The sequence below is a fragment of the Phoca vitulina genome, unplaced genomic scaffold, assembly GCF_004348235.1.
Source record: "Phoca vitulina isolate PV1807 unplaced genomic scaffold, GSC_HSeal_1.0 scaffold14, whole genome shotgun sequence".
NCBI lineage: Eukaryota > Metazoa > Chordata > Mammalia > Carnivora > Phocidae > Phoca > Phoca vitulina.
This window is the reverse complement of record NW_022589717.1, coordinates 42,638,067-42,662,785: the sequence shown is the minus strand read 5'-3', so window position 1 is coordinate 42,662,785 and position 24,719 is coordinate 42,638,067. Positions and strand designations below refer to the sequence as shown.

At 35.3% G+C, this 24,719-nt stretch overlaps 1 protein-coding gene and 1 non-coding gene across 13 annotated transcripts in view; both read left to right on the top strand.

The window, feature by feature from the left end:
* The window catches only part of LOC116637607 (probable ATP-dependent RNA helicase DDX60), a 110,808-nt gene extending 96,839 nt beyond the window's left edge, over window positions 1-13,969 (top strand). For 9 of the 12 annotated variants that reach the window (XM_032413156.1, XM_032413157.1, XM_032413154.1 and 6 more), the window contains one exon: window positions 2,944-3,304. In XM_032413156.1, coding sequence (XP_032269047.1) covers window positions 2,944-3,261 — 318 coding nt within the window. In that variant the 3' untranslated portion in view covers window positions 3,262-3,304. Of the gene's footprint in view, window positions 1-2,943; window positions 3,306-4,716; window positions 4,857-10,146; window positions 10,210-13,231 lie in introns of those variants that run through there. The other 3 variants (XM_032413163.1, XM_032413165.1, XM_032413164.1) reach the window with 3 other exon arrangements.
* Window positions 13,970-15,502: 1,533 nt separating this feature from the next.
* Window positions 15,503-15,607, top strand: LOC116637666. The gene has a single exon (XR_004300526.1). It is a non-coding gene; the product is annotated as a U6 spliceosomal RNA (small nuclear RNA).
* The last annotated feature ends 9,112 nt before the right edge of the window (window positions 15,608-24,719 follow it).

The following is a 24,719-nucleotide window of genomic DNA, read 5'->3' as shown; positions in this document are numbered from 1 at the left end:
TAAAATAGTCCAGTATCACTTAAAAGAGTTTTGAAAAACTAAATATTAGACCCTTGTGCATTTTAAATGGACACATACATTTTTATCACAAATCCAAATAATTTCTGATGATATAATTTCCAGCTTCAGATAAATGTTGATATGTTAAAATAAAGCCATCATATCATTTTTAATGTATAAAATGGAATATGAATACTGAAGCATTTGAATACCCATAATTATGAAGTTAAAACAGTCAAGAATAAAATTTCCAATGATTTAAAATTTGGCACTGTTCTTTTCTCTTGTATTTAGATTATACACTCCCCCACATAATTTGACCTCAATGTAATATATTTTTAAACATGAAGCCACCCTATCTATCAAATTTCTTAGCTTAGATAGTATGCAATTTCAATTTAAATAGTATGCAGTTTCAATAGTATGCAACAGGTTATTTCCTGCTAATTACAAAACCTTATAATACAAATTTTGAGAAGTAATGACTAAAATAAAATTAATATTGTATTAGAAATGTATACATTAATGGGATGGATGAAGCTATTTATTTTTAAATTAGTTCATATAACTAAGAATGAATATTTACTTATTTTTAGAATGAGACAGAGTTCCACTTTAAATTTTAATTTGAATGTTGAGAAACTTTATTCAAATAGATAAGTAGTTCAGAACGGAACAACTTTTCTAACAGTGATACACAATTCTTCTAATTTCTTCTGAGCTGTTTGCCCCAAATCACCTACCAGACTATTATCACAAATATATTTTTAATGTTCTCTTAATTAGCAACTTAATTAGATGCACTTTAATTTTGTTGAATTCAAGTAATTGGAAACAACCTAATTTAAAAGAAAAAAATTATTTTTTTACGTAGTCTTTAAAGTCATCCACTTTCTTAATAGGAAAGCAATATGGCTTTTTGTTGCTACTCTGTACATTTTCAAACCCCAAGTAAGTTTGAGGAAGCTTTTTGTTTTATAAAATGAGAGAAAAGCATTCATGAAAGAAGAAATGAGAACGGATTTTTTTTTTTTTTTTTACTGATAACGTACATGGCTTAAAAATTACTTATAGACCACTGCTCCAGGTCTTACGCGAAGCTCTCTAAGGCTAGTTCTTTACCCTCATGTGACTGGTGTCTTACAGAATGTGGAAGAATGTGGAATTCTGGCATAGAAATAATAGAGGACTAAACTTTAGCTGATAAGATCAATAATTTTATGAAGCTTTTTTCCTGTATTTTATTTTTATAATTGCAATTAATTACTTATGTAAGAAGTTTGTAGGTAATCACATTGAAGACAAGACATATTAATTATTATAATTTCTTTTTCTCTATTTTACAATTAATTCAACTTATGGTTAGTAAGTACCATTAACTTTTGTTTCCTTTCCACATGCAAAATTTTCCATGGGGTTTTCGAGGGACACTGATACAGTTATAATAGGATATAATGTCTGCGTCTTATTGCCACACAGTGACCATCAATTAGAAGAGATCTTTAGGTACAGGGCATGACCTAATACAGGCTTTTCATTGTTCCTGCTGGTGTGCTAGAGAGAAGAGGCTGGTTCTATTTCATTTATTTTGTAGCATCCTACACTGACGAATATTTCTAAAGTATGCCTTGATGGCAATATGCCCTTTGTCTTACCCAAATCACTTTATACAATTTTACTTTACTAGTGTAAGTTATAACCTCTCAAAACTTATTTTGCTTTTATTGTTTGTTACATTTTTAATGTAATGCTAAATAAGCATTCATATTATCTTTAAATAACATGCAGATAAGCTATAAAGCATAAAACTAAAATGAACACCCATGGACTCAGGACCCTCCTCTATTTCATTCCCTTGTCTCTCCTCTTTCCCCAGGATATCAATTACCCTGAATTTTGTGTTTTTAATTCACCTTTAAAAAACATCATATTCCAAAGTCACTTTTTATATTTGCTGCTTTTGATTTTTATAAAAAGTAAGAGAACACTTACTGTAGTCTCCTGGATGTTGTTTTTTGCTTTTGTTTTGTTTTGCTTTTTGCACTCAGTACTCTGCTCCCAAGATTCATTCATGTTGTCACATGAAGCTCTATTTTATTTTTACTACTTCATAATATTTCAGAATGTGGATATAAAACAAGCCATTGATCTAGTTTCCTCTTAAACTGTTTGTGTTTGTTTTTAGTCTTTACTGTTACAAACAGGGCTGCTACAAATGTCTAGTGCACATGTGCAACAGTTTCCCTTGAATGTAAATCTTCTGGATTTTTGAGGTCAAAACAGTTTTCTGGATCATAATGGAATAAGAATATTCCAAGAACTTATAGTAGTAAAAGAGCTTTCCACACTACTACCAAATCATTTGAAAAAGTAGTTGTACCAATTAGTGTATTAGAGTAGTTCCTATTGACCCTGTATAGTTTTCATAAAATGAGCAGACATCAAAAGCTATTGACTTGTTAACTTCCTATTCTTACTTTCCTTCTCTTTCCCCCTATATCTCTCTCCCTTCCCTTTTTATTCTGGTGATTGGGTTCTTGCAATTGTTAGAGTTGCTCTGTTGAACTCTTCTCTTGAGATATACAAGGCACGAGCTCTCTGATACTCTGTTTACAAGGTATCTCCTATACCAATTAAGATAATGAAAAATAATTAAAATTAACTTTTCTTTCCTAGTGACTCTTGTTATTATTCTCATGGCTGGACGGTTGAAATTGCCAAGAGTATGCTAAGAGGCAATAATGTTCATAGATCAATGACCAAGTCATTCTCCAGACTTTCTTAGGACAGCACCAACCCAGTGTGTATGAAAGACACCCTCTTCCTTCATCACGAAGAGTGTGCTTCAAAAAAGTTGAATAAAGAAAGGAACTACAAAGCACAATGTAAGAAACCAAAGACTTTCTTTACACATAAATAACAAAAAGAGTTGTGTTTCTTCAGGTCATTCTACGCACAATTGGTATCAATCACACTCAGGCTCCTGTGCTGTTGTCAGAGATATTGGATGACCAAGGAAGAAGAATGCCACTGAATGCTTATGCACTTGATTTCTATAAACATGGTTCCTTGACAGGACTAGTCCAGGACAACGGGTATGTTTTATCCATCTTCACCTATCTGTCCCCCTCTAATCTTTCTACTTCTACCTTTCTGTGTCCGTGTCTGCATTCCTGTCTGTCTCCATCTTTCTCTTTCATTTCTACCTCTACTTCTAGTCCTATTTCTGTATCTACCTATACATCTATATCTAATGGATGAACCTAATGAATTCTAGGGCAAAGCTTTTTACAATTTTTTTAAAGAGTTTATTTATTTATTTGACAGAGAGATAGCGAGAGCAGGAACACAAGCAGGGGGAGTGGGAGAGGGAGAAGCAGGTCCCCCACGGAGCAGGGAGCCCGACGCGGGACTCGATCCCAGGACCCTGGGATCATGACCTGAGCTGAAGGCAGATGCCCAACGACTGAGCCACTCAGGCGCCCCAAAGCTTTTTACAATTTTAAGTGTAGGTGAATCATGCTAAATATACTGGAATTTTTTCCTGCAGATTAATGGTGAGAGAGAATAACAAACTTTGTGTTATTTTTGTTTGTGGTTTACTGGCAAAATCTTGGGACTTAGGCTGACTCACTTGACCTAAAGGTGTACCCTACAGATATATTCACGTACACTCACAGATATATTTTTATTTATTACCATACTATCTATTCATTATAAGATATTTTAAAACTGAAAAACAATAACATTGCCATACCCACCATTATGAGAGAAGTATATAAAAAGGTATATAACTCACACATCTGAGGACTGAGCATAGGACAATTGTTTTAGCTCTTTGGCAGGGAAATCATTTTCAAAAACAGTAAGGAAGGGTAAACCCTCTTGGATTTACCTGGGAATAGAGAAATTGGCCCAGGCACTGAGCACATAGTTGTGGGAGGGGCATTCTGTCACACTAATCAGTAATTCAGTAGACAATTTACATAAAATTTTGAACAATCTTTATTGAATTAAAGGATTTAAAACTTGGGACACTAGAGAAATGTTGATTTTTTTTTTTTTATTTCATAGCTCACTCATGCAAATGTATTTTATTCTTTTTAAAAATTTTAATTTTAATCACCTTGTGTTCATTATGACAAGTGTGCTCCTTAATCCCCATCACCTATTTCACCCATCCCCCGGCCCCCCTCCCTTCTGGTAAACATCTGCTTGTTCTCTATAGGTAAGAGTCCATTTCTTGGTTCGCCTCTCTCTCTTTCTCTTTGCTTATTTGTTTTGTTCTTAAATTACACAGATGAGTGAAATCCTTTAGTATTTGTCTTTCTCTGGCTGACTTATTTCACTTAGCATTATACTGTCCTGCTCCATCCATTTCATTGCAAATGGCAAGATTTCATTCTTTCTAGTGGCTGAATAATATTCCATCCGTCACTTGATGGACACTTGATAATGGGCTGCTTCTATATCTTGGCTTTTGTAAATAATACTGCTATAACATAAGGGTGCATATATCCCTTTGAACTAGTGTTTTTGTATTCTTTGGATAAATACCCAATAGTGTGATTGATGGATAGTAGGGTAGTTTTAACTTTAACTTTTTGAGGAAACTCCATACAGTTTTTCATAGTGGCTGATCCAGTCTGCACTTTATCCATGTCCTCACCAAAACCTATTGGTTCTTGTGTGTTTTTTTTTTTTTTTTTATTTTAGCCATTCTGACAGGTGTGAGGTGATATCTCATTGTAGTTTTGATTTGCATTTCCCCGATGGCAAGTAATGATGAGCATCTCCTCACGTGTCTGTGGGCCATCTGTATGTCCTCCTTGGAGAAATGTCCATTTGGGTCTTTTGCCTTTTTTAATTGGACTATCTGTATTTGGATGTTGAGTTTTAAAAATTCTTTATATATTGTGGATACAATCCTTTATCAGGTATGTCATTTGCAAATATCTTCTTCTATTCCCTAGGTTGTCTTTTAGTTTTGTTGATTGTTTCCTTCACTCCAGAAGGTACTTTTTTTTAAAAGATTTTATTTATTTATTTGACAGAGAGAGACACAGTGAGAGAGGGAACACAAGCAGGGGGCGTCGGAGAGGGAGAAGCAGGCTTCCCGCTGAGCAGGGAGCCTGAGCCTGATGCGGGGCTGTATCCCAGGACCCTGGGATCATAACCTGAGCCGAAGGCAGATGCTTAATGATTCAGCCACCCAGGCGCCCCTACCTTTTTTTTTAAATAGGATCCACGCCCAACATGAAGCTTGAACTCACAACCCTGAGATTAAGAGTCCCACATTCTACCAGCTGAGCCAGCCAGGTGCCCCTGAAGCTACTTATTTCTAGTCCTAATAGTTTATGTTTGCTTTTGTTTCCCTTGCCTCAGGGGACCTATCTAGAAAAAAGTTGCTATTTCAATGTCAAAGAAATCATTGCTGTGTTCTCTTCTAGCATTTTTATGGTTTCAGGTCTCATATTTAGGTCTTTAATCCATTTTTAATTTACTTTTATATATGGTGTAAGAAAGTTTTCCAGTTTCACTCTTTTTTTTTTTAAAGATTTTATTTATTTATTTTGAGAGAGAGTGAGAGAGAGAGAGAGAAGAGGGGGAGGGGCAAAGGAAGAGGGTGAAGCAGACTCCCCACTGAGCAGGGAACCTGATGTGGGGCTCAATCCCAGGACTCTGGGATCATGACCTGAGCTGAAGGCAGACACTTACCTGACCAAGCCACCCAGGTGCCCCTTCCAGTTTCATTCTTTTGCATGTTGCTGTTCAGTTTTCCCAACATCATTTGTTGAAGAGACTGTCTTTTTTCTATTGGATATTCTTTCCTGCTTTGTCAAAGATTAATTGATCATATAATTGTGGGTTTATTGCTAGGTTTTCTGTTCTGTTCTATTGATCTATGTATTTATTTTATGTCAGTACCATACTGTCTTGATCATTATAGCTTTGTAATATAACTTGAAGTCTGGAATTGTGATGCCTCCAGCTTTGCTTTTCTTTTTCAAGGTTGCTTTGGCTATTCAGGGTCTCTTGTGGTTCCATACAAATTTTCGTATTGTTGTAGTTCTGTTAAAAATGCTGGTGGTATTTTGATAGGGATTGCATTGAATCTGTAGATTGCTTTGTGTAGTATAAACATTTTAACAATATTTGTTCTTCTAATCTATGAGCATGGAATGTCTTTCCATTTCTTTGTGTCATCTTTCATTTCTTTCATCAGCATTTTATAGTTTTCAGGTTACAGGTCTTTCACCTCTTTGTTTAGGTTTATTCCTAGGTATCTTTTGTTTTTGGTGCAATTGTAAATGGGATTGATTTCTTAATTTCTCTTTCTGCTGCTTCATTATTGGTGTATAGAAATGCAACAAATTTCTGTACCTTGATTTTGTATCCTGTGACTGTACTGAATTCATTTATCAGTTCTAGCAGATTTTTAGTGGAGTCTTTCTGGTTTTCTATATATAGTATCATATCATCTGTAAAGAGTGAGTTTTACTTCTTCCTTACCAATTTAGATGCCTTTTATTTGTTTTGTTGTCTGATTGCTGAGGCTAGGACTTCCAGTACTATGTTGAAGAAGAGTGGTGAGAATGGACATCCTTATCTTGTTCCTGACCTTAGAGGAAAGCTCTCAGTTTGTCCCCACCGAGGATGATACTAGCTGTGGGTTTTTCATGCATGGCCTTTATTATGTTGAGGTTTGTTCCCTCTAAACCTGCTTTGTTGAGGGTTTTTGTCATGAATGGATGTTGTACTTTATCAAATGCCTTTTTCTGCATTTATTAAAATGATCATATGGTTCTTACCCTTTCTTTTATTTATGTGATGTATCATGTTGGTTGCTTTGTGAATATTGAACCACCCTTGCAACTCAGGAATAAATCCCACTTGATCATGGTAAATGATTTTTTTTTAATGTGTTGTTGGATGTGGTTTGCTCATATTTTGTTGAAGATATTTGCATCTATGTTCATCAGAGATATTGGCCTGTAGTTCTCTTTTTTTGTGGTGTCTTTATCTGGTTTTGGTATTAGGGTAATGCTTGCCTCAAAATGAATTTGGAAGTTTTCCTTCCTCTTCTATGTTTTGGAATAGTTTGAGAAGAATAGGAATTAACTCTTTTGTAAATGTTTGGTACAATTTACCTGTGAAGCCATCTGGTCTTGGACTTTTGTTTGTGGGGAGTTTTTTGATTACTAATTCAATTTCTTTACTGGTGTTCAGTCTGTTCAAATTTTCTATTTCTTCCTGTTTTAGTTTTGGTAGGTTTTATGTTTCTAGGAATTTAATCATTTCTTCCAGGTTTAATTTGTTGGCATATAGTTTTTCATAATATTCTCTTATAATTGTTTGTACTTCTGTTGGTGTTGATAGCTATTTCTCCCTCTCATTTATGATTAGAGGTTTATCAGTTTTATTGATTTTTTCAAAGAGCCACCTTCTGGTTACATTAATTTCTTCTATTGTTTGTTTGTTTGTTTTAGTTTCTGTATCATTTATTTCTGCTCTAATCTTCATTATTTCCTTCCTTCTGCTGGTTTTAGGTTTTGTTTGTTCTTTTTCTAACTTTTTTGGGTGTAAGGTTAGGTTTTTTATTTGAGAGTTGTCTTACTTATTGAGGTGGGACTGTATTGCTATAAACGTCCCTCTTAGAACCACTTTTGCTGCATCCCAAAGGTTTTGGACCATTGTGTTTTCATTTTCATTTGTTTCCATGTATCTTTTTTATTTATTCTTTGATTTCCTAGTTGACCCATTCATTGTGTTGTACCATGTTATTTAACTTTCATGTATTTGTGGTTCTTCCAGATTTTTTCTTGTGATTGACTTCTAGTTTCTTAGGGTTGTGGTTAGAAAGGATGTATGGTATGATTTTGATCCTTTTGAATTTTTGAGGCTTGTTTTGTGGCCTAACATGTGATCTATTCTGGAGAGTGTTCCATCTGCACTTGAAAAGAATGTGTATTCTGCTGTTTTAAGGTGGAATGTTCTGAATATATCTGTTAAGTTCATCTGGTCCAGTGTGTCATTCAAAGCCACTGTTTCCTTGTTGATTTTCTGTTTAGATGATCTGTCCATTGATGTAAGTGGGATGTTAAAGTCCCCTACTATTATTGTGTTATTATCAGTTAGTTCCTTTATGATTGTTATTAACTGTTTTATGTATTTAGGTGCTCCCATGTTGGGTGCATAAATATTTACAATTGTTATATCTTCTTGTTGGATTATCCTCTTTATGATTACATAGTGCCCTTCTCTGTCTCTTGTTACAGTCTGCTTTAAAGTTTAGTTTGTCTGATATAAGTATTGCTAGTCTGGCTTTCTTTTGACAACCATTCCTTTTTCTCTTTTGTTCAGCTTGACTACTTTCTGTTACTGTGTTTTCTAGGTCATTAATTTGTTCCTCTGCTTTCCCGTCCTGCTGTTCATTCCATCAAGCATGTTTGTCATTTCATTTATTGAGCCCTTATTTCTGGTATGTTATTCCTTATCTCTGTATTAAGGTTCTCACTCATGTCTTCCATTCTTAAGTCCAGTGAATATCTTTATGATCATTACTTTAAATTCTCTTTTTCACTTAGATCTCTGGCCATGGCCTTATCCTGTTATTTCATTTGGGACAAATTCCTCTGTCTTCTCATTTTGTCTGTCTCTGTGTCAGCTACCATGTGTTAGGAAAGTCAGCTACTTCTCCTGTTTTTGAGGGTAATGGCCTTATGTAGAACTTCTGTGTCGGGAGGTGCAGTGTAGTCAGGGGTTTGGGCTGGTCTTCTGGGGAAAGGGGCCCACAGTGCTGGGACTGAGGCAAGCATGACTTGGGAGGGTGGATCCACCAGAGCATGGCAGGTACAGAGCTTGGCATAAGCAAGTTAGGTAGTGAGTGTTGGCATGCTACTGGTTCCTACAGGTAGCCCTGTGCTTATTCCAAGGGGTGGGGGAAGGAAGTGGTGCTGGTCAGTTTCTTTCTTTTTTTTTTTTTTAAAGATTTTATTTATTTATTTGAGAGAGAAAGAATCAGAGACAGAGAGCATGAGAGGGAGGAGGGTCAGAGGGAGAAGCAGACTCCCTGCCGAGCAGGGAGCCTGATGCGGGACTCGATCCCGGGACTCCAGGATCATGACCTGAGCCGAAGGCAGTTGCTTAACCAACTGAGCCACCCAGGCGCCCGGTCAGTTTCTTTTTTCACAGAGGGGTCTCTTGTGAACACTGCCTCTATGGGACATGCTCTGAGAAGAGCAAATAACCTCCCCACTGTATGCCACAGGCACTCTTCAATTGCTGTTTCCACACTATACATCCAGGGGTTGTTTGCCCTGCCTTTTCTCCAAAAGCAGCCCCAATACCCCTGGGCTATATCTGAGCCAAACCCACTGACCTTTAAAATTCTAGGCTTTAAGCCTCATTGGTTGCAAGAACTCATGATATTCAGCCCCTCTGATTTTCCAAGCCGGTTGCTATGGAGAATCATCTTCCCTTTATGCTCCACTGTATGCTAGTCTGTCTCTTGCCCTGCTCCACCTCCATGGCTGCCACCCCACTGCAATGGGCATGATCCAGGTTCTCTCCCAAACCACATCTCTGCACTTCCTACCTTCTTCAATGTAATTTCTTTTCTACCTTCAGTTGTGGAGTTTGTTCTGTCAGTCTTCAGGTTGATTTCTGGGGTATTTAGGATGTTTTGATAGTTATCTAGTTGTGTTCATGGGATGAAGCAAGCCTAGGGTCTTTCTACTCCACCATCATTTTCCCTCTTGGATATATTCCTGATCATTTTTTAAAATATGACTCATTATTGTGAATTAAGTTGTGATATTAGTAAATAATCCATTTGATTCTTCCCTTTTGATTCTCCAGCTCCCATTCACTCTCCTGAGCTTAACTTTCCTATTTTGTTTTTCTCCTGAGATGGTCAGTCTCCTGTGTGTATTGATTATGTGTGGTTGTGATAATTGTGACTTTTGAATTCATAATCATCATTCCTCTTGATTGAATCATCATCTAGGATTTGTGGTGAAAGGTTTTAGTAAATATGTCTTGATAGACAAAAGTAATTTATTATTGACAAGTCCAGCATTTCAGTATGAAGTAAGTTCTTTAATGTTTTTATACTATTAATTTTCAAAATGATATTTTGTTTAGGATAAATGAAGGAGCTGCTTATTACTTGTTGAAAGATTTTGCACTCACCATTAGATCTATCAGGTATGTTATATATTTTAAATATTGATTTCAGATTTTCCAAAAATTCAATGGTAATTTGAAAAATGTTGACCTCATACTTAAAAATGCCATTGAGCTTCTTAGGTGTCACACATTTTAACTCCCCAAACACTTTGCAGAGCTTCTCTTCAACACCCTGTTGCACTGGCTCTATAATAGAATTAATCCCAAAGCCCATTTGACATAACGTTTTATTCAGACCAGAGCCTCAGCCTCAGGCACTGCATAATAACAGGATAATATTCCAAAGCCTCAAGAATTCCTAAATCCTAGTATTCTCAGTTTTCACAACCAGTGTTTGTCAGATACGTGATACTTCAGAAGGCCCCTTAGGGCTCCATCAGGTTTATATCAACTTACATAATCTGGACTCTCTTGCTTTATATAATGTTTTTTTTCCCAGGGTTTATCTGACTCTGTTCTCTCATATTGGCTTCCTGTTTTCATCTTTAGCAGAATTCAGTGGGGACCCAAACAACTCTAAACTTTATATAGATAAACCTATCCTAAGGCTTTACTACATGGTCCATCCTTAGGCACATCTAGTGTTGCCTGGTTAAATTCCAGTCTGCATGCCCTTCAATACTTTATGGGTTTTCCCTTTTCTAACACTTACTTTAAAAATTATATATCTTCACATACATGCATACAATTGCCATGAATCTCTTCATGAATTTCTTGCTAATCAGGTCATTGATTTTTAATTTTTTGATTTGAGATTAATCAGACCTGTTTGGATGTTTTATACAGAGAATGAAACTATGCGGATGCTAGAACAGAGGGAACTGCTCTATATAGTTTCTTGAGTATCTTTAGATAGTGTATTTCTTGAGTGGCTCATAGTTATTCAAGAGTATACCAGGAAACCCCAGAGACTTTGGAGCCATCTCAAAATCTGATCCTAGAAATATCATTCATTGATCTGAAAAGTATTGAAATATTATTGGTTTGAGACATACTTCTAAGCATTTGAGATATAGAGAATCAGTAAATCTATCCTTGCTTTAAACATAATCTTACAGTGTAGTGTGAGGAAACTGACTTGTAGCTATTACAAAGGCAATAAGTGCTAGGATGACAGATAATGGGGCAACCTTGGATTCAGAGAAGGATTTTCAGTATATGTGCTGCCAAAGTGAGCACTAGAGAAGCATTTTCAAATGAAGTAATTTTTTCACTAAATCTTAAAGGATCTTAAGGGATGGGGCAGAGGAAACAGTGTTTTCAAAGTACAGAAATGAGAAAGGATCTGATATGTCAGGGATAGGCTTCAATCTCACTCTAGTGGCATGGGGAATATGGGAGTTGTGATAGGGATGGGGGAAGATACTGAGTTGCTTAAAGCAGCTTTACAGCAATTTGGATATGCATTGGAAAGAGTCTTAATTCTCATATTATGGAGGTTAGGCTTAGTGTTCTGAATAATGTGTAGACAGTGTATAGGCATGAGTATGATATGGGTCTGTATTATATGTGTGACAGACATGTGTATGGTTTATATATGTGACAGAGACTCAAAGGCTATAAGAGCCATGCAGGTGAGAGTGAGTGTGAGTCTGAAATAGAAGTAATGATGGAAAAGAGTGGTTAAAGAAATAGTTATGGGATAGAATTCAGAGAAATTGTCAATAAAGTTCATGTGGTTGGTGATGATAATGAAGTTTCTATTTTAGTTAATGATACATTAGAAGTGAGGATGAAGTTTGAGGACTAAGAACCAAAAATAGTGAGTTAGAATTTATACATGTCACATAATATCTGTGGGAAATAATTCAAGAGGAAAGGGTCAGTGTCATAATTATAGGTCTATGACTAGGAGTATATTCAGTGTTATAGATACAGATCTGGTCATTCTTTGTGGTAGGTCAATGAAGACACTAGGAAAAATTCTGGAACTCTAGTGCAACCAAGGTAGATAAGGAATTACAAAAGGCTGATAAAATGTCAGATCCTGATCGTGGTCAGTACTTTATCAACCCAGCCGCACTGTTCATTATTGAATTTCCTCTCTCCTTTCTTTTCACTTGCATATTCATTCCTGTTGCTGCTGTAACAAATTACCACAAACTTAGTGGTTTAAACCAACACAAATTTATTATCTTACAGTTCTGGAAGCCTGAAGTCCAAAACAGGTCTAACTGGGTTAAAATCAAGATGTTGGCAAAGCTCATTTCTTTCTGGAGACTTTAGGACAATCTGCTTTATTCTCTTGTCCAGCTTCTAGATGTTGCTGGCATTATTTTGATTATCGTCCCCCTTCATCTTTAAGGCCAGCAATGGTGGGGAAAGTCTTATATTGCATTACTCTGAGATGAACTCTCTCCTGCCTCCTCTCTCACAAAAGTCTTTGAGACTATATTGGGTCCACCCAGATAATCCAGGATAATTTTTCTATCACAAAGTCAGCTGATCAGCAACTTCAATTCCACTGCAACCTTAATTCTCTTTGCTATATAAACTAACATAGTCCTAGATTTCTGGGGATTAGAACACAATTTAAAGGCCACTATTCTGTTTCTTACACCCTGTTTTAAAAAATTTTCTCACATATCTAGGCAAAGGAAGTAATATTTTGCTCTTCATAGAGGTACTTGCTTGTGGATTTCAGTATATACTGGACACAATAGCCAAAAAAACACAAAATAGCCTCCAAAGAGATGTGTGGCAAGAAGGAAGGGACTTTGTGTTGCTGCTATTGAAGGGAGAAGGGATAAAGTTACATGGAATTTGGTGGCCTTTAAAATCCTCTTGGCAATTGACATGAAGAGGAGCTGCATGGGAATTTTTTTGTTATCTTTATTTTGTTTTGTTTTTTTTATACACTTTTTTTTAGATAAATATATTTCTTATCAGTATTCTTCATATTTTGCTAACATTTCATCATTTCATTATTTAGTGGGATTTACTTAGTTCCTCCTGCCTGGGGAAAGTCCTTCTTATAATGCTGACTCTCACTAAAATGTGTGCTCTGTGTGTGTGTCTGTGTGTGTATTTCCATTTATAGTGTTTCCTTGCGTGAACTATGTGAAAATGAAGACGACAACGTGGTCTTAGCATTTGAACAATTGAGTAACACCTTTTCTGAAAAACTTGATGGAGTTTAAAAATAAAGATTATCCAGACCACTTAAAATATTGCCATGGGCATTTTTAAAGTCATATTTTATGATCCTCATACTTTTTGTCAGAAATACATATATGATGAAGTGGAAAGAGCAAACACTTTGGAGTCAGAATTGTGATCAGTTGTGATCCATGTAACTTCCATGTTCTCTCATGAGTACTCTTGGACAAGTTATTTAATATCTTTGGAATCTTAGCTTCTGTATATAGTTGAATCATAATGCCTATGTTTCAGTTAGTTTGTGGACTGATTGAGAAAATGCAAAGATTTTGTATGTGACTGAAGAACAATTTTTACTCTGTGAAGCCTAAACAAATATTACATTCTCAGCATTTTTCTTCTGGATGTTATAATTTATAAAGGTCTATCAAGGCTATAATAAACTATTACAGTACCCTGAAGTTTAGAGAAATATTTTCTCTAATTAACTTAAATGTGATTATATGACTTAGATATATGGTTTTTAAAAATGACAACTTCTAGTAAACTTGAATTATTTTTAAAAAAATATAAATGAGAGTTTTGGCATAAATCCTGTGATGCTTTAAGATAAAATATAGCTGGTGATTTGACTTGATTTTAATTGTATATAAATGATTGAAAAAACGCAAAGAAATAAAATGGGTTTAATCAATTTTCCATTGGTCTCTTTGTGTAAAGTCTATACATCTTTCAATCCATTTACACATACATATGCATTTTATATATAATAAATAGTTTATGTCTAATCACTCTCCCTCTCTAGTCTAAGCCTCAGATCACAGTTTTGGAATCCATTTTAGACCCTAAACTTGAACAGAACATTTTATCCTCAGAGCAAAAGGACTGCTCTCTCCTTCTATCCAGGTTGTCTTACTGAAGATGATCTTTTGTATGACATTATTTATACATATATTACATTGGCTTAGAAAAACACCCATGTTTCTTGGGCGCCTGGGTGGCTCAGTCGTTAAGCGTCTGCCTTCGACTTAGGTCATGATCTCAGGATCCTGGGATCGAGCCCCGCATCAGGCTCCCTGCTCCGAGGGAAGCCTGCTTCTCCCTCTCCCACTCCCCCTGCTTGTGTTTCCTCTCTCGCTGTCTCTCTCTCTCTGTGAAATAAATAAATAAAATCTTTAAAACAAACAAACAAACAAAACACCCATGGTTCAATTTGTCTGGAGATAAAAGAATATTGTTACCTGGAACTGACCCATTATTGCATGTGCCATGTTAGGGGACTCTAGTTTCTTCAGACTAAATCCATTTACATTATTTTAAAATATGCACTGCAACAATTTCTGGACACCAAAATACTTAGAAACCAAAGTGGTTTCTACTGACCTCTTAATCTCTACTCAAAACACTGATACACAATATTATAGATTGTCATGTTGGTTTTCACCTCTTACTTTTCTCATGGAGACATGAAAATTTTTTTTTCCGTGTGACTGAGCCAATCTGGTTTCCTAATTTTTAGAGGTAGAATAAGATTATTTCCTATAATCTGGTATTCTATTAAAATAGGGAGTTACACCTAACCTCTTTGAGGTGGGTCTAACGGGCAGCTTCCTTTGCTTCCTTTTTGACTTTTAGCAACGACTTTAAAAAAGTAATTTGAAGGGGGGAAAATCGGAGGGGGAGATGAACCATGAGAGACTATGGACTCTGAGAAACAAACTGAAGGGTTCTAGAGGGGAGGGGGGTGGGGGGATGGGTTAGCCTGGTGATGGGTATTAAAGAGGTCACGTATTGAATGGAATACTGGGTGTTATACGCAAACAATGAATCATGGAACACTACATCAAAAACTAATGATGTAATGTATGGTGATTAACGTAACAATTAAAAACCTCTTCAATTTGTAAGAAAAAAAAGTAATTTGGAATAGCTTATGCAAAGAGAGTTTATATAGAAACTCTGAAAGCATTTTATGTTCCATTTGTTGTAATAATGTGAAATTTTTCTTTCTGAGAAACGTACAGAGACCCTGGTGAGATTTACTGGAGAATCATTATTACCACCATAATTTATTCCTATCTTTTTCCTATGAGAGGAGAAAATCATATTGGCACTAGGCCTATAAATGGTCTTCTGGAAGAGCCATTTATTAAAAATTTGTATTTTGAGAAAATTATAGATGCAAATGCTGGCATAAGAAATAATATACTGTGCTTGCTTCAGCACTGCATATACTAAAATTGGAATGATACAGAGAAGGTTAACATTGCCCCTATATAAAGAGGACATGCAAATTTGTGAAGTGTTCCATATTTAAAAAAGAAAAGAGAAATAATATACTCATGCATATATGGTTAATTAATATATGACAAAGGAGCCAAGAATATACAATGGTGAAGGGATCATCTCTTCAATAAATGGTGTTGGGAAAAAAGGACAGTCATATGAAAAAGAATGAGACTGGATCACTCTTACCCCATACCCCAAAATTAATTCAAAATAGATTAAAGACATGAACATAAGACCTGAATCCATAAAAATCCTTGAAGAAAACTAGGTAAGTTCCCTGACATCGATGTTGGCAATGATATTTTGGATTTGACACCAAAAGCAAAGGCAACAAAAGCAAAATAAACAGGGGAGACTACATCAAACTAAAAAGCTTCTGCACAGCAAAGGAGACCATCAACAAAATAAAAAGGCAAAATGCCAAATGGGGAAAAATATTTGCAAATGATAGATCAGATAAGGGGTTAATATCCAAAATATATAAAGAATTCATACAAGTCAACACCAAAAAAAAAAAAAAAAGCCCCACAAATAGCCCAATTAAAATGGACAGAGGACCTGAATAGACATTTATTCAAAGAACACATACAAATGGTCAACAGACACATGAAAACGTGCTCACTAATCATCAGGGAAATGCAAACAACACCACAATGAGGTATCACTTCACATCTCTTAGAAGAATGACTATTCAAGTGTGGGCAGAGACGTGGAGAAAAAAAGAAATGCTTGTGCCCTATTTTGGGAAGCATGCAGCCACTATGGAAAATAGTATGGGAGTCCATCAGGAAATAAAATATAGAAGTACCATATGATCCATCAATCCCACTTCTGAATATCTATCTGAAGGAAATGAAAACACTAACTCAAAAAGATATATGCACCCCCATATTCATTGAAGCATTGTTTACAATAACCAAGACATGGAATAAACCTGTGTCCATTGATGGCTGAATGGATAAATAAAATAGGAGATATATATATGAATATTATTTAGCTATAAAAAGGAATGAGATCTTGTCATTGGTCACAACATGAATGGAACTTGAGGGTATTATGCTAAGTCAAATAAATCAGACAGAGAAAGACAAAGATCATATGATCTCACTTATATATGGAATCTATAAAATAAAACAAAACAAAAATTGAACTCATAGCAGAGAAGAGATTGGTGGTTGCCAGAGGACGGGAGGTGGGGGTGGACAAAATGGGTAAAAGGGGTAAAAAGGAGCAAACTTTCACTTGTAGAATAAGTAAGTCATAGGATGTAATGTAAAACGTGGTGATTATAGTTAATAATGCTGTATTGTATATTTGAAAGTTGCTAAGAGAGTAAGTCTTAAGAGTTTTTATCACAAGAAAAAAATTTGTAATTATGTGTGGTGATGGATGTTAACTAGACTGTTTGTGGTGATCATTTCACAAAATATACAAATATCAAAACATTATGTTATACACCTAAAACTAATATGATATTATATCAATTATTCTCAACAAAAAAAGAAATAATACAGAGAGATCCTATGCAGCCTTTACACAGTTTCCCAAATGGTAATATTTTGCATAATTATTGTATAGTACAGTATCAGAATCAGGAAATTGGTATAAATATAAACCATTATTCAGATTTCATCAATTTTACATGCTCATTGGTGTGTATTTTATTGCATGTGTAGTTTTGTGTTTTCACCATTACAGTCAAGATACAGAACAGTTCCATTACCACAAAGAACCTTCTCCTTTTATTATTACAACCACTTCCCTCTCACTCCCTCCTGCTTCTCCCTTTCTGAGTCCCATCTGATTCCACACCCCTTCCCCCAACTTTAACCTCCATCAACATCTAGATGTTCTCTATTTCTATAATTTTGTTATTTCAAGACCTATATAAATGGAGTCATACAGTACGTAACCTTTTGAGATTGTCTTTTTTCACTCAGCATAATTCCCTTGAGATTAATCCAGGTTGTTACATGGATCAGTAGTGTGTCCCTTTTTATTGCTGAATAGTATTCCATAGTAGTATGGTTGTATCACAGTTTGTTTAAACATTCAACCCACTGAAGGACATTTGGGTTGTTTCCAGCTTTTGGCTATTACAAGTAAAGCTGCTATTAATATTTATGTTTCTATTGTTTCTTATTCTGTTTCTCTTTTCTTGCCTTCCTGTGAATTACCTAAAATTTTTTGGATTCCATCTTGATTTATTTATAGTGTTTCTGAGTATATCACTTTGTATAGTTTTTTTAGTGGTTGCAATATACCTGTATGACTTATCATAGTCTACTGGCATCAAATTTTACTACCTTACTTTTACTTAAATCCCTTTACTCTCCCTCCTTTTTGAATATAATTATCTTAAGTATTTCTCTACATACATTGAACATCACATCAGAACTTCACAATTTTTATTTTAATCATCAAATATGATTTAAGAAGTTCATGAGAAGAATATTATATTTAATCCTATTTTTACCCATTCTCATTTTCTTTTTTCCTTCTTGAAGGTGCAAGCTTTCTTTTGTAATCCTTCCCTTCTAAAGAACTTCTTTTACCTATTCTTGAAGGATAGGTTCGCTAGTGAAAATTATCTCCATTTTCTTTCAGTGGACAGTTTTTATTTTCTCTTCATTTCTAAAAAAATATTTCCAATGGCTATAGAATTTATGATTGGCAGGTTTTTAAAAATTTCAGTTCTTGAAAAGTGTGCCACTTCTGGCCTTCATGGTTTCAGATGAGAAACCCAATGTGAATTGAATTAGTATTCTGCTATTTGTTGTGTGTTGTTTTTCTCTGTCTACTTTGAAGATCTTTTCTTTGTCTTTAGTTTCCAGAAATTTAATTATAATGTTTGCTTTGCATGTATTTTTTTTTTAATTTGGGGTCCACTTACCTTTTTCATTCTATAAGTGTAGTTTTTTTCCTAAATTTGGGAAGTTTTCAGCCATTATTTCTTTGAGTATATATTCAGCCCCACTCAGTTTTCCTCTCTTCCGAGACTCCAACTATATGAATGCTGGCTTTTTTGTTTGCCTCACACGTCTCTAGAACTCTGTTATTTCTTTTTCAGTCTACTTTCTGTTATTCAGATTGGCAAATTCTATTGATTTATTGTAAAGTTCACTGATTCCATCATATGTTATCTCCACTCTACCATTGAACTCATCCAGCAATTTAAAAAATTTCTGTTATTGTATTTTTCCATTCTATAATCCCCATTTCATATTTTTGTAACTTCTATGTCTTTGCTGGGATTTTCTATCAAGAGAATGTGCATTTGCGGGACAACTAGTGGTGCAGTTGGTTAAGCATTTGACTTTTGGTTTTGGCTCAGGTTGGGATCTCAGGGTTCTGAGATCAGCTCCCTGTCAGGATCCACACTCAGCTCAGAGTCTGCTTGAGATTCTCTCTCCCTCTCCCTCTACTGCTCCCACTCGTGCTCTCTCTCTAAAATAAAGAAATAAATCTTAAAAAAAAAGAGAATGTGCATTTGCTTGTTGAAATATTTTAATGACAGATACTTTAAAATCCTTATAATTTAATTTTGACATCAGCTTGATCTTGGTATCAGCATCAGTGTCTTCTCATTCAAGTTTTTTAAAAAATTTATTTTTTTAAATTAATTTATTAATTTATTTTATTATATGTTATGCTAGTCACTATACATTACCATAAATTACATCATTAGTTTTTGATGTAGTATTCCATGATTCACTGTTTGCATATAACACCCAGTGCTCCATGCATTACGTGCCCTCCTTAATACCTATCACTGGACTAACACATCCCCCCACTCCAAAACCCTGTTTGTTTCTCAGAGTCCATAGTCTCTCATGGTTTGACTCCCCCTCTGATTCACCCCCCTTCATTTTCCCCTCCTACTATCTTCTTCTTCTTCTTCTTTTTTAAACATGTAATGTGTTATTTGTTTCAGAGGTACAGGTCTGTAATTCATCAGTCTTACACAATTCACAGAGCTGAACATAGCACATACCCTCCCCAATGTCCATCACCCAGCCTCCCACCACTCCAGCAACCCTCAGTTTGTTTCCTGAGATTAAGAGCCTCTTATGGTTTGTATCACTCGCTGGTTTCATTTTGTTTCATTTTTTCCTCCCTTCCCCTATGATCCTCTGTCTTGTTTCTTAAATTTCTCATATCAGGGAGATCATATGATACTTGTCTTTCCTGATTGACTTATTTCGCTTAGCATAATACCCTCTAGTACCATCTATGTCATTGCAAATGGCAATATTTAGTTTGGTTTTTTTGATGGCTACATAATATTCCATTGTATATATACTCCACATCTTCTTTATCCATTCATCTGTCGATGGACATCTTGCCTCTTTCCATAGTTTGGCTATTGTGGACATTGCTGCTATAAAATTGGGGTGCACGTACCCCTTTGGATCCCTACATTTGTATCTTTGGGGTAAATGCCCAGTAGTTCAATTGCTGGGTCATAGGGTAGCTCTATTTTCAACTCTTTGAGGAACCTCCATACTGTTTTCCAGAGTAGCTTCACCAGCTTGCATTCCCACCAACAGTGTAGGAGGGTCCCCCTTTCTCCACATCCTCGCCAATATCTGTTGTTTCCTGACTTGTTAATTTTAGCCATTCTGACTGGTGTGAGGTGATATCTCATTGAGGTTTTGATTTGTATTTCCCTGATGCTGAGTGATGTTGAACAATTTTTCATATGTCTGTTGGCAATTTGGATTTCTTATTTGCAGAATGTCTGTTCATGTCTTCTGCCCAATTCTTGATTGGATTATTTGTTCTTTGGATGTTGAGTTTGATAAGTTCTTTATAGATTTTGGATACTAGCCCTTTATCTGATATGTCATTTGCAAATATCTTCTCCCATTCTGTCGGTTGTCTTTTGGTTTTGTTGACTGTTTCTTTTGCTGTGCAAAAGCTTTTTATCTTGATGAGGTCCCATTAGTTCATTTTTGTCCTTGTTTCCCTTGCCTTTGGTAAAGTGTCTAGGAAGAATTTGCTGTAGCTGAGGTCAAAGAGGTTGCTGCCTGTATTCTCCTCTAGGATTTTGATGGACTCCTGTCTCACATTGATGTCTTTCAACCATTTTGAGTCTACTTTTGTGTGTGGTGTAAGGAAATGGTCCAGTTTCATTCTTCTGCATGTGGCTGTCCAATTTTCCCAACACCATTTGTTGATGAGACTGTCTTGTTTCCATTGGACATTCTTTCCTGCTTTGTCAAAGATTAGTTGACCATAGAGCTGAGGGTCCATTTCTGGGCTCTTTATTCTGTTCCATTGATCTATGTGTCTGTTTTTGTGCCAGTACCATACTGTCTTGATGATGACAGCTTTGTAATAGAGCTTGAAGTCCGGAATTGTGATGCCACCAGCTTTGCTTTTCTTTTTCAACATTCCTCTGTCTATTCAGGGTCTTTTCTGGTTCCATACAAATTTTGGGATTATTTGTTCTATTTCTTTGAAAAAAGTGGATGGTATTTTGAAAGGGATTGCTTTAAATGTGTAGATTGCTCTAGGTAGCATTGACATCTTCACAATATTTGTTCTTCTAATCCATGAGCATGGAATGTTTTTCCATTTTTTTGTGCCTTCCTCAATTTCTTTCATGAGTATTTTATAGTTTTCTGAGTACAGATCCTTTGCCTCTTTGGTTAGATTTATTCCTAGGTATCTTATGGTTTTGGGTACAATTGTAAATGGGATCGACTCCTTAATTTCTCTTTCTTCTGTCTTGTTGGTGTATAGGAATGCCACTGACTTCTGTGCATTGATTTTATATCCTGCCACTTTACTGCATTCCTGTATGAGTTCTAGCAGTTTTGGGGTGGAGTCTTTTGGGTTTTCCACATAAAGTATCAGTATCCAGAATCTATAAAGAACTTATCAAATTCAATACCCAAAGAACAAATGATCCAATCAAGAAATGGGCAGAAGACACGAATGGTCATTTTTCCAAAGAAGACATCCAAATGGCCAACAGACACATGAAAAAGTGCTCAACATTACTCGGCATCAGGGAAATCCAAATCAAAACCTCAATGAGATAACACCTCACACCAGTCAGAATGGCTAAAATTAATTAAGTCAGGCAACGACAGATGTTGGCGGGGATGAGGAGAAAAGGGAACCCTCCTACACTGTTGGTGGGAATGCAAGCTGGTGCAGCCACTCTGGAAAACAGTATGGAGGTTCCTCAAAAAGTTGAAAATAGAGCTACCCTATGACCCAGCAATTGAACTACTGGGCATTTACCCCAAAGATACAAATGTAGGGATCCGAAGGGGTACGTGCACCCCGATGTTTATAGCAGCAATGTCCACAATAGCCAAACTATGGAAAGAGCCAAAATGTCCATTGACAGAGGAATGGATAATGAAGATGTGGTATATACACACACACACACACACACACACACACACACACACACACACAGTGGAATATTATGCAGCCATCAAAAGGAATGAAATCTTGCCATTTGCAATGATGTGGATGGAACTGGATGGTATTATGCTGAGCAAAATAAGTCAATCAGAGAAAGACATGTATCATATGATCTCACTGATAATGAGGAATTCTTAATCTCAGGAAACAAACTGAGGGTTGCTGGAGTGGTGGGGGTGGGAGGGATGGGGTGGCTGGGTCATAGACATTGGGGAAGTATGTGCATTGCTGAGCACTGTGAACTGTGTAAGACTGTTGAATCACAGATCTGTACCTCTGAAACAAATAATACATTATATGTTTAAAAAAAAAAGAAGATAGTAGGAAGGGAAAAATGAAAGGGTGGAAATCGGAGGGGGAGACGAACCATGAGAAACTATGGACTCTGTGAAACAAACTGAGGGTTCTGGGGGTTGGGGGGATGGGTTAGCCTGGTGATGGGTATTAAAAAGGGCATGTACTGAATGGAGCACTGGGTGTTATATGCAAACAATGAATCATGGAACACTACATCAAAAACTAATGATGTAATGTATGGTGATTAACATAACATAATAAAATTAAAAAAATAAATTTAAAAAAATTAAAAAAAAAACCCAAAAAACAAAATAAAGGAAAGTATCAAAGTAGCAGTACAAACTAAAATATACTCAGGAATAAATCTAGCAAAGCATGCTAAGTAGAAAATAATTATGTGAGATTACAGAACTTAATTATACTTAATAAATGTAGAAATATACTAGGTTTTTGCTTGTTTTCACTTAATATCATAAATACATAAATTCTCCCCAAACTGATGTTTAAATTCAATATATATTTAATCTCAATCTATTCTTTCATCTTTCCTCTACAAAAAAAAAAAAAAAAGTGCAGTAGAATATCTGAAGAATCCTGGGGTAGGGCTGAATTTTTTAAATAAAAAAAGGTAAAATTCAAATAAATAAAAAGTCTGGTAAATTTTACCATAATAATAATAAAAAAAGAAATTTCTGTGTAACAAAATTTCCAACCAAAGTTAAAGTATAAGGGACAGATTGGAACAAGACAATAAATCCACATGTAAGTATAAGAATTATTTATCTAGGAAAACTAGAGACTGTACAAATTAACAGGAGAAAGAATCTAAAAGAAAAATGGACAAAAGTTACCAATAAGTAAATCACAAAAGGGAAATTTGAATGTTAGAAAAAAATAGAGATATATATATTCTACAAGATACCTTTGGTAGTAATATAAATTAGAACTACGAGACACCATTTCACACTTCTCAAATTAAAATATTTAAAATGTACAATATGCCATTATTTGTGAGACAAAGACAAGAAAACAACTTAAATGTCTATCGGTATGGAACTTGGCTATTTATAGTGATATACTCATATGGTGGAGAATTATCAGTTGCTAAAAGAATGTGCTATCTATGTGTGTCAACGTGGATAGATCTCAAATATCCTGTCATGGGTGATGGATTGAGTCTAATCTTATGGTGTTTATCTCCATATTCAAATTTTCTAAAATAATTTAGAATAAGTATACTGTAAAATCAACCGTATACAATTACAAAATAAAATACCCAAAACATCATTTATAATTATATTTTAAGCACACATTATGACCTAAGCATAGTTTGCTTATAATCATTTTATAGATATTCATTTTACTAATCCTCACCACAACCACATGATTAGCTGCTTTTAATTCCCACAAGTCGAGAAACTGAAGCACAGAATAGGCAAGCAACTAATATAAAGTCTCAGAGCTTATAAGTGATATATCCAGGATTCTAATCGAGGCAGTCTGACTGCAGAACCTGATCTACTATATTATGTGTTAAAATATGCAAAGGGTAAATTTTAAAAGAATATGCAGCAGAATTAACATGTTTCTGCAGTGTTTTAATTTTTTTTAAAGTAGCATGTGGTGGTTTCCCACATCCTAGCCAAGAAGCCAAAAAATTAAAAATTAAAAAATTAAAACATTTTAAACAAGAGAAAGTACATAGTTCATGTTTTATATAATACCAGGTGTTAGAAATTGAATTGAATTTCTAACGTCTATTAATGCAGGTATAACTCTGTAAAATTGCTTTGGAAAACAATTTGTTATTACCTTAAAATGTACAGATTAGTAGGGCACCTGGGTGGCTCAGTCGTTAAGCGTCTGCCTTCGGCTCACCTCATGATCCCAAGGTCCTGGGATCGAGTCCCGCATCGGGCTCTCTGCTACGTGGGAAGCCTGCTTCTCCCTCTCTCACTCCCCCTGCTTGTGTTCCTGCTCTCGCTATGTCTCTCTCTGTCAAATAAATAAATAGAATCTTTAAAAAAAAATGTACAGATTAGTAATTGTCTATGAATGTATTTTGGTGTTTTATCTGTACATTAGGAAATACCCACAAGAATGATCATTGCAGCATAGTTTGTACTAGCAAAAACCAAAACAGAACAAAACAACAACAAAAAAACCCATTTGAATGCCTTTTGAAAGAAGAGGATGTAGAATGAATTGTGATGTAGATATATAATTGCATATTATGTAGCATTAAATTTATTTAAGTATAGCTTCCTGTAACCTTATGCCTGAATTTTAACAGTAATTGGCAATTAAGTCTACCAAACAAATTCCAGAAAACACAATTAAGATTTTGTCCTTTTAATAAAGACTCAAAATTAGGCATATGTATAGTATCATAAAAACTT